The following is a 16,702-nucleotide window of genomic DNA, read 5'->3' as shown; positions in this document are numbered from 1 at the left end:
CTTGCACTGCTTTCACATGCTTCTGAAACACAGAGCAAACACAGCAGTGTAATTCGATAGGCCTTCGTTTCAACGTTATTCTGCTATGCCTGCTTTGGTATTGTTTTTAAAATGGCTTTTGAAGAACTTGAAGTTCTGTTGACATTCATCTTGTGTAACGATTACTCTCAATTGTTTTAGGTTGAGCAGTGTTAAGGTGTGCTGTGCAAAGTGCACCGGTAAGTAGCACCGGCTTGCTTGGCCGTGTATTGGTGGAAATAAGAAATCCAGCACTGATAGTTTCTGCCTGTTGATTTTTACAAGGTCAAGATACTAAAGCGATACTGAAAAACAGGACATTTTTAAATGCTTTTATGTTGAAAAGAATTGCCAGACCTTACATTTTTGTGTTCGGTGAGAAAAAAGAATCCACGTAGCTGTATTTTCTGCTAGGAGGAAGGAAGAGTCTTCTGCTCAAAGTGCTGGTTGTTTATTTAAAGGGTTGAAAAAACATCTGTCTATTGGAATATTTTCCTTGTGCTGCACAGGGTGAACTGTTCTGTAGCTCCAGGGCGGTTCATGACAGAGAAATCTGGAGGTGGGGCTTTGGATTTAGGGAGATAGGATGGAAGAGTGTCTGAGTGGTCAGCTGTCCTGTGCATTGCGCTTGCCAGATCAGCAGAAGACAGTTGCCTGTAGAATGCCATCTGCTCTTTTGTCTGCTTTAGCTGTCAAGACGTGGAGCTGCAAGAAGGGAGCTGGAACTGGAGCTAGAGCCCTCCCAGGAGCAGCAGTCCTGCAGGTAAGCTGCCCCACATTGCCCTTCTACCTTGCCAGGTTGAGCTTCAGGTCCGACACGTCCCCAGTGCAGCATCTGTACTCTGAGTGCCAAAGGCAGGCTGGCACATACCTGCTGGCAGAAAGTGCATCTGAGGGTTTGGTGAAGTGCCATCTCTAAGTGGGGTGGTGGCAGGGATCTCCTGCAGTCCATGACATGCAAAAAAAGTATTACTCCTATATTTGTCTTTCTGGATGTTTGCTGGCTGTATCAGAAGCTGCTGGTTTTCTGCTTGCAGTCAGAGGGGCAGCTCCCCTTGCCCTGTACCTGCTCCCACCCAGTAAGTGGAGGCTGCTGCCTGATTTGCAGCTGTTCCACACAGGTATAGGAAATCATGAGAGATGATGAATTAACAGCCAGAAGTGCTGGGGATATCTCAAGGCAATGGTGATTACAGAGTGAGGTGTAGCAACAACGCAGAGGGTGCTCTCGGCAGCAAGAGGATGCTGACTGGGTTGTCTCTCGAGACCTGAGATTTGCTCCATTTGCTTTGCCAGTTCCCAATACTTCTTTGTCACAAAGCTGCCTAATTATAGATCAGATCAGTCTAAGAAAATTGTGGATCCAAAGGAAGGAAAAAGAAGGGTGAGGTAAGCTGTGTGCCAGTGAGTTCTGCCCGCCTCCAGAACAGGGCTCAGAAGGAGGCGGGTTTGTGGATTTTCATTTCTCCAAGGCTGTATTTGTTGGCGTAAAGCAATGTTGAGCAGAGGGATTGGGTCACCTGGTTGAACACAGGAGGAGACCACTGCAGTTCCTTGCCTATGAGCCCTCTGACATTTGGATATGGAGGAGCACTATGCAGCATTAGGGAAAATGCACTTTAGAAGCAATTTTGTTGCAGTTTAGCACATAAATGAACTCAGGAAAACGTTGTCTCTCCGTGGACAGAACTCTGCTTCAGGAGGACCCTCTTGGTTGAACACCCTGCTTTACTGTTGGCATAAGATGTGTCTGTAGACCACTAGGTGATGCAACTCATACCGTGCAGCTGATTCCCAACACTGCGCCGTGAGAGGTGCGAGCTGCGTGTGCCCAGCAGCTGCCGTGCTGGGAAGGGCAGCAGGGTTCTGAGTGGGGTCGGTGGTGGCAGAAATAAGCATCATCCAGCATTCCTGCAACTCTCATCATCCCCCAGCCCTATGGACCTAATTGCACGTCCCTTCTTGCTGAGTGAACCACGTACTGCCACACAGAGTGTGCTTAGTTTACTTCGAGCTGCTGCTCTGGTGTTCAGGTTACCTCTGTACACTCATGTTTCTTTAATGAAAACAAAGCGCTTTGCACATGACAGTGACTTGCTAACACTCAAAGGAGCATATGTCAGTCTGCATTTTTGCACTGGGAGCGCAGGCCCAAGCCATGGGAGGATCTGGCCCAGCCTGCTCGCAGGTACCCATAAACGTGTCCTCTTGGAAGGAGTTCCAGAAATATTCAGGAATCTCTTTGCCCTCCCCATCCTGCTCCATCTACCTGACTGGGCATCTCTTTCCTCTTTGCCCCAGCCCTTGCAGTTTCTGCAAAGTGAAGGGTTAAGGTTAGGGTTGTGCTTTATCTCTGCGGGCACGCTGGAAAATCATTGCCTTGCCTTATTACCGAGCGGTCTTGAAATAGGCTGAATTTGCTTTCTTTTGGAAGCAAACGGAGCTCTCGGTGAGACGGTCTGACTTTCAGGTGGCCCCGCGTGGAGCCAGGAGTTGGACTCGACGATCAGCCCATCGATCGGTCGATTCTCTATGCAGGGACGTGGAAGCGGGAGGCGGCCGCTCCCTTGCGGAACTGCAGCACCACTGCCCCATGCTGGCGGCCGTCCCTCCGGCACCTCGGCACGGACATCCTACCTACCTGCACGCTGTAAGCTGCCGCCTTCATTCGGGCCGACTCCCGACGTAAAGGAGGGCGGGCGGAGGGTGTGCACCGGCACACGTGGCGGCCTCCCGGCGCCCCCCCCCCCCGCGGAAGGAGGCGGTGCCGGGGACGGCTGCGGGCGGCAGGTGAGCGGTGGGACCGGGGGGAGACGCGGGGGTGGGGATGGGGGTGGGAGGTACTGGGGGATAGGACTGCGCTACGGGTGGGGATAGGGAAGGGGGAAAAGAAAGCAAAAAAAGAGGCAAAAGCGAGGGAAAATAAAGAAGAAAAAAAAAAGAGAAAAAAAAAAGAGAGCAAAAATGGGGGGAAAGGAAGCGAAAAAAAAAGAGGGAAAAAGGAGGAAAAGGAAGCAAAAAAAGAGGCAGAAAGGGGAAAAAGCAAGCAGAGAAAGAGGGGAAAGGAAAAAAAAAAAGAGGGGGGGGAGGAGGAAGGAAAGGAAAATAAAATAAGGAAATAGGAAAAGGAAGCTGCAGAAGTGAGATGGACCAGGGCTGCTTTCCCAGCAGTGCTGAGCAATTGATCCCACCACGTGTGCGATACTGCAGGGCAGGGCCCTGTGGGGGTCCCAGCACTTGCAGTGTGTGGGGCTGTGCTCACACAGTGTTTGTGGCTGTGGGGTGAGTGAATAGCAGTGAACAACCTTGAGCAGGTTGGGACCTCCCGTGTGCACCAGTGTTCTGCTGCCTTATTTCCTTTGTATTCCTGTCTCACTCAGGGCCCTGCCGTCAGGTGGGTCTTTTTTCACAGGCTGCTTGGTGTCTTTAGTAGAAGCTTCAGGAGGAGCGATATCATTTGACTCCTGAATTAGAAAGGGTTCTGTCATTCTGATTACCATGGCTGTGTGCTTGCCTTTCACTGTTGTAGTTTATGCCCTGCCTGCTTGCCTCAGTTGCTCTATAGGCTAAAGGAATGTGTCCATCCAGTGTGTAATGCATCCATCCAGGTGTGTAAGTAGCTGTAGAATTAAATAATGGAAGAGGGGGTGACGTTAGGAAAACACTGCCTGCATGTGGATCTGGAGTCCTCTAACTCTGAGAAAAAGGAAGGAAAGCCTCAGCTGTGTGACCATAGGTATCTAGGAGGGCAGTGGTTCCTACTGGGTCAACTCCAGGAATGAAACCTCCAGAGAAGTGCTTGTGCCAGCTTTTCCCTTTTGGTAGGGTCATAGAATCATTAAGGTTGGAAATGACCTCTAAGATCATTGACACCAACCATCAACCCATGCCTACTGACCACGTCCCTGAATGCCACATCTCCACGGTTCTGGAACATCTCCAGGGGCAGTGATTCCACCACCTTGCTGGGCAGCATGTGCCACTGCTGTTCCATTCTTTCTGAGAAGAAATAGTTCCTAATATGCAACCCGAACCTCCCCTGGTTCAACTTAAGGTCGTTATCTCTTGTCTTTTATCAGGAAGAAGAGGCTGACTCCCACCTCACCATAACCTTTCCTTTACCATCCTTGCACTGCACTGGAGGAGAGGGAGGTAGCAGGGCCCTCTGTCAGGCACAGAATGTAGAGGCAGAACTCTAGACTGCAGAACAGTGCAGTGGAGGGGAAAGTGATAAGTGCTGTGCAACTGTTAGTGGTGCTGGGAAGTGCTCTGGATGTCTCATATCATAACAGTGCGGGAGAATGGAATAGAATGAGCAGGTGCCAGATTTAAAGCCAAGTGAAAGGAAATACTTCTCCCAGACAGCACATAAGGAAGCAGTGAAGCTAGTGCTGCAGGATGCTGGGGTTGCCAGGAGCAGGAGAGGACTGAGCAAAGCCCACCAAGGGCTGTTAAGTGTTAGAGTTGAGAGAGTATTGTGGTGGTGTTGCGTTCTGTGGTTCAGCGTCAGCCGTTGGTTAACAGCCTCACGCTTCTGCAGGCTGAGAAACAGCAGCAGTGCCTTCTGTCTGTCCTTCCACAGGAAGTGCAATAAGACCATGAACCCACAGCAGGGGATTGGGCACTGCAGGAGCTTGACAGAGGAGAAGAGCTGATGTGCTGGGCTCAGACTCACCAGCCGCAGGGCAGAGGCAGTGTAAAGCACACGATGAACATTCCACGTGGTGCCAGAGGTGAGGGCCATGTGCAGGAGCTGTTCCACGAGGAGGCCCAGCAGGTATGTGGGAGCCAGCTCCCCTTGAAACCCAGCTGCACGTCCCCCGAGGTTTCAGCTGTTGGCTTCAGCAGCTCTGAACTTTGCATGTGTTCTCTATCTCCTCTAGAAACTCAGTGTTCTCATCCCTAATCTATTGGCTTTGTGTGATGACAGAGCTATTTGAACCTATTTTTCCAGCCCCAGTCTATCCAACCTAGTTTGTCTTCTACTCCAAGAGACCCTGCAGTGAGCCTGCTCTTTTTGATGGGGTTTTCAAAGCTCATCCGGCTCCAATCCCATGCCATGGGCTAGTTGCCACCTACTAGGTCAGATTGCCCAAAGTCCCATCCAACTTGGCTTCCCAAAACACAGCGCTTCCAAAGTTGGAGCTAAGTCATATCTTTGCATTCGTTGGTGGCAAGCCATGTGGCTATAATAGTCATTGACCTTCACACCACTTCTGCAGCCTGCCTGTAGAGTATAAGGGATGAAACTGAAGGCTTTGCTTTCCTGCAGGGATCCCAAACACAGAGCAGGCCCTGGTGGAAGATCCAGCTGTTTGTGTGGGAGCCAGTGCTTTTTGGGACGTGGGATGGCGTCTTCACCTCCTGCATGATCAACATTTTTGGAGTGGTTCTTTTCCTGAGGACGGGATGGCTTGTGGTGAGTGAGGGCTGATTCGGTTGAACATGAGAATGGGAATAGGTCCTTTTCTCCTCACCTCTCTTCTCCATCAGAACCTGAGTGTTCTTGGTTTTGTGATGCTCATAGGCGATGAATTGGTGAAGTCCTCTGGTATTTCTTAGCTTTTTAGAAGGTTCCACAAAAATGGAAGGTGGTATTTTTAAGTGTTCCTGTTTTAGCTTTCAGAAAAAGAAAGCAGCACCACAACCACCAGCCTAGACAGTAAACAGGGACATCCTGATGTTGCACTGTTGAGGCAGAAGAATTGCTTTTCAGGCAAAGCACATTACTGTAGGTAGAGCTAATTTAACATCTTCCCTGTACCACCAGAGCAGATCTCTTCCAAACATAACTGCATTACTTGGGATCCATAGTGTGTCTCAGATGGGCAGTCCTCAGCCAGGTGGGAGTGTCCTCGCTGCCCAAGGGGCTCCTATGTATGAACCCAATGACTTGTGCAGGGTTGGAGCCTGCCTCTTCTCTCTTGCACTGCAGTGCAGGTCTATACCTGCTGCAATTTGTTGTGCTGTCCCTTAGAATTTCCCCACAGTAAAAGGAGGGCATCTCCAGGGAATAGTGGAATTTGAGCTTCAGGCTCAGTCTGCATCGCAAGTGCAAGTTTGTGTCACAGGCACAGTGGACATTTCCCAAAAGGAAACTTGCACTCTATATTGAACTTTGCTTCACTGAAGGCATCAAAAGGGAATATTGGGACCCACAGGGCTACAGAATCAGGTGAATCCATAGGGCAGCTGAGATGCAGTGGGGCTGTTCCCTCGCTGACAGCAGGGTGCAAACGCCAACACTGCATTCCACTGATCCTTGGTGGGTCAGTACATGAGTGCTGTGCTCTTCGCCTCACCTCTTCCAGCTGAAACATGGCTCGTGCTTTTTGGTGGGAACTGCAGCCTGAAGAAGCTGGGATGATTCTCCTAGCTTCACTTTTCTTGATTTGATTTCCTCCATGTGTCCTCTGAAAGCAAATTACTGCTGGAACGAGCACAGTTAAAAATAAAGTAAATAAAAGCTGGAACAGCTGGAGGACAGCGTGAAAGGGAAGGGAGGAGAAGTCAAGGCTGGCAGAGCACACGTGGCAGAGGTCGCACATACATGGATCCATTTGTCAGGCTTTTGCTGTAGATTTTCACAGCTGGAGTTGGTAACACCTGCAGTTGCAGGGGACCTCAGTCTTCCACATGTGTTCAGTAACTGCTGCACCACTGTGCTGCCCACTTACACTCCATCCTTCCAGCATGCATGCATAAATAATCAGGACTTTTGCCTCCCAGTTCTGCCTTCCTCCCACTGGTGTTCTGTAGGAAGGAGGTAGGTCTCTTCTGGCCCTGATGTTAAAGCTTTATTCTGCCTAAAGCCCCACGTTGCCCATTAACCAGCTGCTGCGCTTGCCTGGTGCCTCCTCCAGGATCTGGAAAAGCCCAAGGCCATGTGTATGTTTGCATGTGTGTACTTTTTTTTTTCTTATTAACTGAAGCGTGTCGTATTTATTAACCCTTTTAACCTTAGGGTAAGCTATGGAGGAAAAGGAACAATTGTCCTTTTAAAGGAGTGTCGGGTTGTATTGGGCTGTGGGGCTGACCCTGCCAGCAGCTGCATTTGTAACAAATCTTGGCTCTGTTCCCCACTGACCAGATAAAGTCCTGTCAAAGGCCGCGGGATGCTGAACCAAAATAGGATTTTATGATGATAGTAACATCCTGGATATGTTTCTGTTGTTTTGCAAAAAGCAGGAAAAAAAATAAAAGAGATCTGGGATTTCAACCAACCCCAAGGATGAGAAGCAGTGCTGGTAATAAACAAACCCATATCAAGGCTAGCATGACCTCAGAAACAACTGGAGTGGGAGGAGAGGGAGCAAGGATACAGATGAGCTATGGGACAGGGCCTGAAACACAAGTCGAGGCAGAGGAAGTGAGGCCAGACGTGAACTGGGCTTCTGATGGCAGTTGCTGGGAGAGGCTTCTGATGATGCAGTTGGGCTGGCAGTGTGCTGGACTAAGCAATTTGTCAGCAGGGGAAGGTGGGCTGGAGCACGGTGCCGAACTTTTGGAAAATAAATTAGAGCTGTGAGAGAGAGGTTTGGAAGGTCCTGAGTGCAGAAGAGGCGCTTGAATTTGCATGGAGGAACCAAGTGCCGCCTTCTCGGCTCTGTGGAAGGCATGCTTTCACTGCACATAGGAAATGCAGCCACAAATGGAGTGCCTCAAGCAGCATACCCTGCACTGCAGGCAGGCTTTGGTGTTCACCCCACATCTTTGCCTGCAGCCGCTCCTCCCTGGCGCTTCCTCTGCCCAGAGCAGGAAGGAAGTTTTTATCAGCAGGACAAAATCCTCCACACAAAATGCGTATGAGGAAATTGAGTGTGAGAGCCACCTGCTACTTTGCATACATCAAGCAGATAAAGCCCCGCGTGTAGTGGCCTATGAGCGCATTATTTATCTTCCAGGCAGTGTTTCCCCGGAGGCTTTGTTCTTTGTTATCGTTTGGGAGGAATACAGCTTTTAAAGGTAAACGTTGTGATAAATTAAAATTCCGGTGTGATGATTTTAATAAATCAGTTGTCACAAATCCCAAACGTTTGGTTTTGATACTACTTTTTTGTTCTGAAACTGTTCTGTTTGTTTGTTTTTGGTTAATATTTCATTCTCAAACATAATGAAACACGGCAATGGCAGCAACCCCCTCCTCATGGTCGTTGAGTCATTGTTTGGCATCATCCTTTCTCAGCCAGAAGCCGGAATCAGTGATTCATGCAGGAGCCCAGTGATGGAGCAGAGCCTTATCATGGAAAGGTCTGTCCAACCGCAGGATGAGGCTGCTCTCCTTCAAAAGGACATCAATAGGATCTGTGAATTTAGCAATCAGTTACATTAATTATATAATTAGGGTGTGTGTTGAGGTTTTGTTCTTCCTTTTTCATCTGTAACGACTCCATAACCATTGATCACAAGTAGAAGCGGCTGGGTCCTTTTTCTGTCTCAACCGATTTTTCTTGTGTGAGTTGTTTTTTGTTATTGTTTTCTCGTTGCAGGGAAACACTGGTGTTGTGATGGGCATGTTTCTGGTGTCCTTTGTGGTCCTGGTTGCTCTGGTGACAGTCCTATCTGGAATTGGGGTCTGTGAGAAGTGCAGCATTGGAAGTGGAGGCGTCTACTCCATGATCTCTACTGTCCTTGGAGGTCAAGTCGGGGGGACCATTGGGCTCCTTTATATTTTTGGCCAGGTAATTAGAAACATGAGAAGATAATTAAAAAGAAAAATTAGAAACTTATCGGTCTTTCTAAATGCATCCGTAAGAGCAGGCCAAATGGCACTTGGCATGGTTAAAATGGCAGAGGAGTTGGTTTTCGTGCAGAACGTCCCTTCCATTCCCAAAGTACCCTTGGTGCCAAGACATGCCTTGCCCTTAAGGAGACATAAATCCAATGGAAAGGCAGCGGCCAGGGTGGCCACCTAAAGCAAAGAGCCCTCTGGGCTGCCATGTTGGCCTTTATGTGCTCACTATGCCCTTGGGGATGTGGGGATACATGTGGACTGGGCTAGCCTTGATTGTTTCTCCAAATGGGGCAGAAGTGGAGCTGGTGTATGATGGGAGCTGGGCAGAGGTAAGGTGGTGTTTTGATAGTCACGACTTCTGTGTTTTTTGAATGGCCCTGAGGAGCCATGGAGGCAGAGCACTGAAATGCATGTGTAGTAAACATAAAGAGTGGAAAATAATCTCTTAAATCTGTGGTAAATTAACCCCCTCCCCCTGTAAAGATGTTATGAACAGTCTGAAGTGTGATGAGCAGGGAAGAATTTTTATTGAAGTTTGTTTTAAAATGACTGACTTGCAGCAATCTCTGAAAACCCTTAAAAAACACAAACAAAAAAAAATCCCCTCTTCTTCTTTCACTTCAGATTAAAAGCAAGTGTCCGTAAAATACAAATTGAATGCAGTTATAAGCCAAGATATGGAAATGGGCCACACATGAGAATCCTTCCTGTAATATTTTCCACTCCTGCTCTCTGAGTGGACCCTGTCTGGGAAAGCAATCAGGTTGCAGCCTCTCCCAGGGGTTGTAAAACCTGGCCTCTGGCAGCCCCCATCCTGTAGTGAGGCATCCAGCACGCATGGGGGCTGCGGGGTGGGAATTGGCAGCTTGAGGAGAAATGCTTTGCGTGCTCCCGAAAGCTGATGTGTTTCCCTTCTCTCTGGCTGTGCTCAGCAGACTTTTTCTGCCTTTTTCTGCAAGAGCTGTGAGCTGCATCTCTGCTGCAAGCTGCACACAGAGAGCTGTAACTGGTCAGAAGTGGTGCAGGAACTGGGTACATGATTCTGCTGCCTTTGGTAATGAGAGATTGCTCTGCATGCTGCAGAGATGGGCTGGAACCCAGAGTGGGGTCCTCTTGTGATGCACTGGAGGAAATGCTTAATCACAGGATTGTAAAGATTGGAGAAAACCACTAAGATCATCAAGTTCAACCTCAAACCATCCCCCACCATGCCCGCTAACCATGTCCCTCAGTACCACATCTCCACAGTTCTTGAACACCTCCAGGGACGGTAACTCCACCCCCATCCTGGGCAGCCCATTCCAGTGCATCTCCACTGTTTCTGAGAAGAAATTTTTCCTAACGTTAACCCCTAATCTCCCCTAATCAGGTCTGGCACGCCTATATCAGCTCCTCCAGAGATCAGCATGTGCTTGGTCATGGCAGCTTGGGCTGCAGGGCTGCGGTTTGGTGCTCTTCTCAGCAGTCTCCTTTTCTGGAGTGGCTCACAGTAAGAACTGTTCGAAGAAAGAAAGGTTTTGTAGCTCTAAAATAGCTTTCTGCTGAAAGCAAAGGTAAAGGTAGCACTTGTCTGGTTGTTACAAATCATTTGTGTTCTTCACCCAGCAAAGTGTATGTCTTGCAAAGGCTCTTAAGGAACTGATTTCTACAAGCATTCAGCCGGGACATTCTGTTCTGATTTCAAGATAGGTAGTTTAAGGCCCAAGAAAGAACCCCTTGTTGTAGGGCCACCGGGGTGGTGGCTTGTAACTGTGCAAAGTGGAGTGGGGACTTCACAGACACCTGACCCCTGATCTGGAGATGTCATGTTTTATTGAAGGGTAGGCTTCAAGGATGTTTGAGGTGTTGAAGCTCTCTCCCGCTCTGCTCCTTTCTGAGTGTCCTCCTAACAACCCTTACTGGTGCTGATCTGCAGCTGCTTACCCTGACTTGGTTTGCCAGCTATGCTGTGTGCTGAGAGGGAATGTTGCTAAAATGCCCGTCCTGGAAACTTCTGGAATTGGGATTGGTGCCCCACAGGGTGATCTGAGGGCTGAACCTGCAGCTGTTTTCTTGTGCTGCGGATGTCCCATCGTATGGACTGCTGGCCACCCAGGAAGAGTAAGGGAAATAAACAGCTTTCCCAAGTGCTTGGGGAGCATGGACTGCACAATATGCGCTCCTCAAATGTGCAGGCTTCCTTCCAGGAACGAGCCAGGGAGCCAGTGAAGCATCAGGCTTTACATCCAAGCTAAATACGGAATTAAAAGTAAACCCTAGGAAGCAGGGAGGGGAGAAGCATGTAACTGCTCTTCAGGCAGGTGCTTGACTAGGAGCCTTTTTTTCAGAGAAACAGAAGAAGCTAAAAAGATTGACTCATCCTCTTCTTCCTTGGATAAACCAGAGTGGTTTCTCTTGGAATGTTAATTGGAGATACATTTTAAAGCAAGGGGAAAGTTGCTCGTTGCTACTGTGTTTACTCAGGCAGTACATACAGTGCCTTACCCGTACTGCCTTGACAGCGTCCTCTGTTGTGGCAGTAGAGTTCAGTACCTGTGGGCCAGAGTCACCTTAAACACTGCAGTGCTGCAACAGCAGGATGAGCCCTGCTACAGGCACTGCACCCACAGGATGCTCACAGACCTCTGTCCTTCAGTGTGTTGCAGGTGCCATGTACATCACTGGCTTTGCAGAGTCCATCGCGGATGTACTGAACCTCAGCAACATCTGGGCAGTGCGGGGCATTTCCCTGGCGGTGCTGCTGGGGCTGCTCGGGATCAACCTGGCAGGGGTGAAGTGGATCATCCGCCTCCAGCTCCTGCTGCTCTTCCTGCTGGCTGTCTCGACGCTGGACTTTGTCATCGGGTCCTTTTCACACCTCGATCCAGGTAAAGCTGACGGTCCTGAGCAGTGGGGAAATGGGTGTTGGTTCTTCTGGGGTTTTCTGTGTAGGCAACTTTGTGAAGGTACACATCCAGGCAGAGGTAGAGCTCAGGGCTATCAAATGTGGCAGCAGGACCTCTTAGAGCAGATTGCCCATGACCATTACAACTTTGTATGGAGGAGTTTTTTCTCTGGAAGCCTGGGGCATCCTCTAAGCCTTGGCAGTGTGATGCGCAGCTGACACTAGCTCTGGGCTGCCCAGCTGAGGAAGCACTGCTGAATTCCTTGCCCAGGGCAGAGGCTAGTGGTATGGAGAAGGAAGTTGCTGGAGTTTCGAAGAGTATCCTCTGTTACCTTTCCCCAGCCTGACAGCAGCCTGCTGTGGGGTCCCCATCATGAGGCAGGCAGTGGGGGCAGCTGGGCATGGGCAAGGCAAAGGGATGGAGTTCCCTGAGAACCCTTCCCTTCTCTGTGTCCTCATCCCTAGAGATGCTGGTTGGGAGCCCACCGCAGACTATAAGGAGCTCATGAGCATTGCAGCCAGCCCTGCAGCAGTCACGAAGTGTAATTAGCTGAGTAAACAGAAGGTGTCATCTTTTTCTTGAGTTCTGCTGCATCAAAAAGCATCATAAGGGGGGAAAATTCAAGAAACCCGCTAAAGCAGCTCATGGAAAGGCATCTGCATTTCATATTTAGCATGTGCTCAGTATGGAATAGTTGGCATGTCTTGAAGGGAAAGCAGCTAGCCTGCTCCAAGCAGCTGCTGTGTGTAGAAGTCCTTTTCTAAAGGAAACCATGAGGGTTTGCATTCCCTTCATGCTCAAGGGTGACCTTTGTATAGACCCAGAGACTTATAAGGAAGGAGAATGAGGGTTTTTTGTTAGCTTTTGTGTTTGTTTTGTTTGTTTGTTTGTTTGTTTTTTGTTTGTTTGTTTGTTTTTAATTCAGCTTCTGTTTAAGAGGACGGTCTGAGCTTGGGCTGGGTGCTGCATTTCCCCAGCAGGCCTCTGAGTGGTGCGTCAGCACCAACAGTGAGCATGGCCTCTGTGAGCCTGCGCCTCTCCTGTGCACCAGTTAGCAGAGCGCCTTCCCACCCATGCTGGGAGGGGTGTGAGCAGGTCAGGAAAGATGCTGGAGATGTGTGCCGCCACCAAGCACTGTCTGCTTGGGTTTAAGTAACCTCCATGAGTGTGCCTATCCATCCCAAGGGCCTGGCGCCCAAGCCCATGTGTGGTTGCGCTGGGTGGGGGCCCCTCACTCATCCCCCCCCCATTCCTCAACCTCACACCCAGGCGTGTACAACACGGGATGTGGGCCAAGCTCTCACTCCCTTCCTGTGGTTAGCCTTTATTTTTAGTCGGAGGACAGGCCCTATTTAGACAAAAGGGGTTCTCAGCAGGACTTCCCGCTGCTTTCTCCTTTCCCTCTCCACAGCTTGTCCTGCTGTGGGGAGCACTCGGGGCTGTGGTCCCTTCTCCAGATGTGGCCCTCCCTGTGGAGGCTGCAGGGTTCGACCTCGGAGTAGATCCAGGATTCCCGAGAGGTACTACACGGAGGAGAAGCTGTAAAGAGCAAAGGCAGGAAAAGTGTTTGTGTATTTAGGCACATGGGAAAACAAACAAGGAAACAAAAAGAAATTTGAGAATCGCTGGCATTCAGAAGCAGACTTGCCTTGCCCAGGCACCACCAGGCTGCAGCATCCCTCCTGCTTAGTCCCAAACATTGGCATGGTCTCAAGACCCAGAGCTTCCTTTGGGGGCCATGGAATTCTAAATTTCCCCATTGGACCCAGCCAGTGCTTCGTCAGTGATGGCCGTGGTCCCAGGTTACTGTCAGGCATAGATGGTAAGGATGGGGTAGGTGCTAAGGAGAGGGACTCCCATGCCATCTTTCTGCCAGGCTCTGAACCAACCCAAGCTCAGTGTCACCTCCAGAAATGGTCACCCCCATGTAGCCCCAACCCCCCGTGTCTTCTCATGGCTTTCTCTTCTTGCCAAGCTAACGCAGGTAAATTGAGAGCAGACAGATGGGACCTTGTGTCCATTATGCTGCTGAATAACATGTTGCAGGCAGAAGAGCAGTGCTGGGGTTTCTTGGCTTGCATAAATGCTGTAGATCTGTGCTTCAAAACCAGTCTGCGTTACTTTGTGGGGGGGAGCAGTGAACATAAAAGAGAGGATGCTGTCTGTCCGCAACCAACTCCTCAGAACATCGTGTGAAACTTTTTGGCCTCTTCACGTACTGAGCGTTAGAGTCATGGAAAAAGAAGATAAGACTGCTGTTAGTGCCCGCACTTTTATTTTCCTAGCATATCTCTGCTAATTTTTGTGTAGGGTGACTCCCAAATACTCCCTTCAATTAGGCGCCTGCTTTCCTGTTTTGGCAGTTGCTCACAGGTACCCTTCTACAACCCAGTGGCTCTGTGGGAGCAAATGGGGAGGGGTGGGGTTATTTGGGGGGAGATCTGGTGTTAATTGGGTTGTGCTTTGTTCTGGTGGTGAGATGAAAGGAGTTGCAATGCAAGCAAAAGAGCCCCCAACAACAGCCTCTTTAATGTTCTTAGAAGAGGGAAAAAATTAAAAATACGGATTCTGTTGGCAGGGTGTTAGATAATAGGAGGGTGGGGGTCTGGCTGAGTGATCAAGGCCTGAGGATTGCTTGGGCTGGGGCTCCCCTCCTGCAGCTAGTTCAGGAGCCGAACCTCTCTCCTGGTGGAGCCCAGGCCGTCCCTCATCATGCCGGGGCTGCTGGGAGTCTTTGGAGCACTCTGAGGCCCTGAGCATAACCCCTGCTTGCATCCAAACCCCTGCTTGCATCCAAACCCCTGCTTGCATCCAAACCCCTGCAGCCCCTGGGCGTGCTGCTGCCAGAGTGCTGCTGGTTGGGATTATTCTTCACACAAACCACATCCTTCGTGTCACCCACTTCTGTTGTAGTCTTTTGACAGTATTCTCACGGAGCTCAGAAAAACGTTTATCCTCACTTCTTCCTCTAAGAATGAGACTTGTGAAGGATTTCTCCTCATTGGGTGTCCCATGGCTGCCTGGGAGAGCTGAGCTCTTCTGCCAGGGGAGGGGACCAAAGGGGACATTTGCATGGGGCTGCTCTAGCAGAAAGGGAACCTGCAGCTGTTAAAATGACGTGTTTGTAAACACATCAGTGCTGTAAAGATCCCTAAAGTGCTTTGGAGACTTTGATGGATTGAATCAATTAAATGTATTCACGTATATTTAACATGGAAATGATCAAAGCTTCCTAATCAGAGGCTTTTGCTTGGCCTGGGCTGTTGTCTATTGTATTTTTGGGCACGAGGGGTGTGCCCCAGTTTTCTAAGAGAGGGTGCAGGAAGGATGTGTGTGTCAGAAGATGATCTGCAGCTAATCCCAGAGGCTTTATCCAGGCTGATTGCTGACTTCCTGGTTTGAAACACATCTGGAAACTGGCATCATATTCCAAGTAGGAATCATGGAGTGAGTGGCAGCAGAAAATCCCACTTTGCTACTGAACAAGGTAGAGCTGGTGGTGAATAAAAGCAGGAGGCTGCTAATGCGATCTTTATTTATTAAAAAACACGCGATTGCTTTCCCCAGGTTTTTCCAATTATAGCACATTGAATTGGAGTGACATCACCTTTGAGTGGAGGCCAGCCTATTCAACAGTCTGGAGAAGAAATTTATTAACTGGTTACCTGCCAATTGTCTGGGCTAGGAGCTGCAGCACAGATGTGTTTTGAAAAGTGATAACATTGTTAGGGGGGCTTGTTTAGGTATGGACAGGAAAGCTACATCAGTCTCTCTGAAGTAGGTATTTAAGGCAATTTGGTTTTAAAAAAAAAAAAAAAAAAAAAAGAGATGATAAAAAATGTAGCTTGACCTGACAGTTTTCTGCATGGTGTGTTTCCACCACGTCCCCAGCAGCCAGCAGTATCTCCCGCAGTGGTGGTGAGGAGGGGATGAGAGCTCAGGGATGAGAGCGGGATGCTGTCTTTTCTTTTCTTATGGATTTTCTTCAGAATCTACAGCCACCTGGATTGCCGTTCTCTTGCCCTGTCCCTCCTGTCTGGGCCTCAAACAGCCAGGCTGGAAAGCAGGTTATAAGGGGATTCAGTGTTCCAGTCGCAGCTATCCCAGGCTGTTCCCTGATTACTGCTGCCGAAGCTTTGGGTCTCCCAAGGACTTGAGAACCTGCTGATATCCTTTTTTTCTGTATTGAACCTCGCTGAACACCTGTGGTGCTCCCCTTGAGTTTTGTCCATACAGGAGCAAATATCATCCTTAGAGTGTGTAGTGTAGGGGACAGCCCTAATGTTGGTCGATACCCTACAGCATGCCACTGCACTCAGGGGCAGCGAGGCAGCACTCAGGCTGGGAGACAGGGCTGCCTCAGGTCCATCCCTGGAGCAGCAGAGGTTTTGCTTTTGTCTTATAGGTGTTAGTTTTTAACTCATTTAATAGCAGCAGTGGTAGGAATTAGGCTGTTGGTTCAGCGTGTGATAGTACTGGTGTGATAAACACTGCTGCTGTAGCCTCCTGCTGCAGGATAGGTGATAACCCTCATGATTTATCGAGGGGATTTTGTACATGGTTCGTTTAACCTTTACTTCCTTTGCCGTTTCCCTGCGAGGCACTGCTAAGCTAATCTCCACCAAGCTTGCAACTAAACCCTAAAACACCTCAGTGGCTTCATTGGTGGATGCTCTTGCTGCCCATGCTGCCTGTTGGCGGATCCTCAAACTGAGCAGGGAGATGGCTCGGCTGCAGCATGGTGTCCTGGGATTTGTCTCTTATTAGACGTTGCCTTCCCATGGGCTGTCTCCGATAAAATCTCTGGGTTCTATGTTTTTGTTTAATTATTTAATGCTATGGACCTCACAAGACGGTCTGGATGCATAACATCCCATAATCCCTCAACCTCTCCCCGTCCCCGTGTTTAAACTAGACAGCTTTATTTAATTGCATTCACTTTTTTGTGTGTGTGCCACTACATGATTCTTTTCAAATGATGGAGATTTTGTGCCTCCTTGTATTCCATCCCTGCAACGTTTAATTCCTGTCACAGTTCAGCTGTGCCCTGAATCAGCTTTCCTTA

General features: G+C 49.3%; 1 protein-coding gene across 4 annotated transcripts in view; it reads left to right on the top strand.

Annotated features, from left to right (window-relative positions):
• Window positions 1–666: 666 nt before the first annotated feature.
• SLC12A8 (solute carrier family 12 member 8) overlaps window positions 667–16,702 on the top strand; it is a 46,268-nt gene continuing 30,232 nt past the window's right edge. For 2 of the 4 annotated variants that reach the window (XM_085228307.1, XM_085228305.1), the window contains exons 1-5: window positions 2,489–2,808; window positions 4,601–4,795; window positions 5,291–5,437; window positions 8,508–8,699; window positions 11,388–11,619. In XM_085228307.1, the coding sequence (XP_085084433.1) occupies window positions 4,673–4,795; window positions 5,291–5,437; window positions 8,508–8,699; window positions 11,388–11,619 (694 nt within the window). In that variant the 5' untranslated portion in view covers window positions 2,489–2,808; window positions 4,601–4,672. Of the gene's footprint in view, window positions 782–2,488; window positions 2,809–4,600; window positions 4,796–5,290; window positions 5,438–8,507; window positions 8,700–11,387; window positions 11,620–16,702 lie in introns of those variants that run through there. The other 2 variants (XM_085228306.1, XM_085228308.1) reach the window with 2 other exon arrangements.

Source organism: Meleagris gallopavo, chromosome 7 (assembly GCF_905368555.1).
Source record: "Meleagris gallopavo chromosome 7, MGAL_WU_HG_1.1, whole genome shotgun sequence".
NCBI lineage: Eukaryota > Metazoa > Chordata > Aves > Galliformes > Phasianidae > Meleagris > Meleagris gallopavo.
Note: the sequence above shows the minus strand (reverse complement) of the source record. Positions and strands in the feature narration are given on the sequence as shown.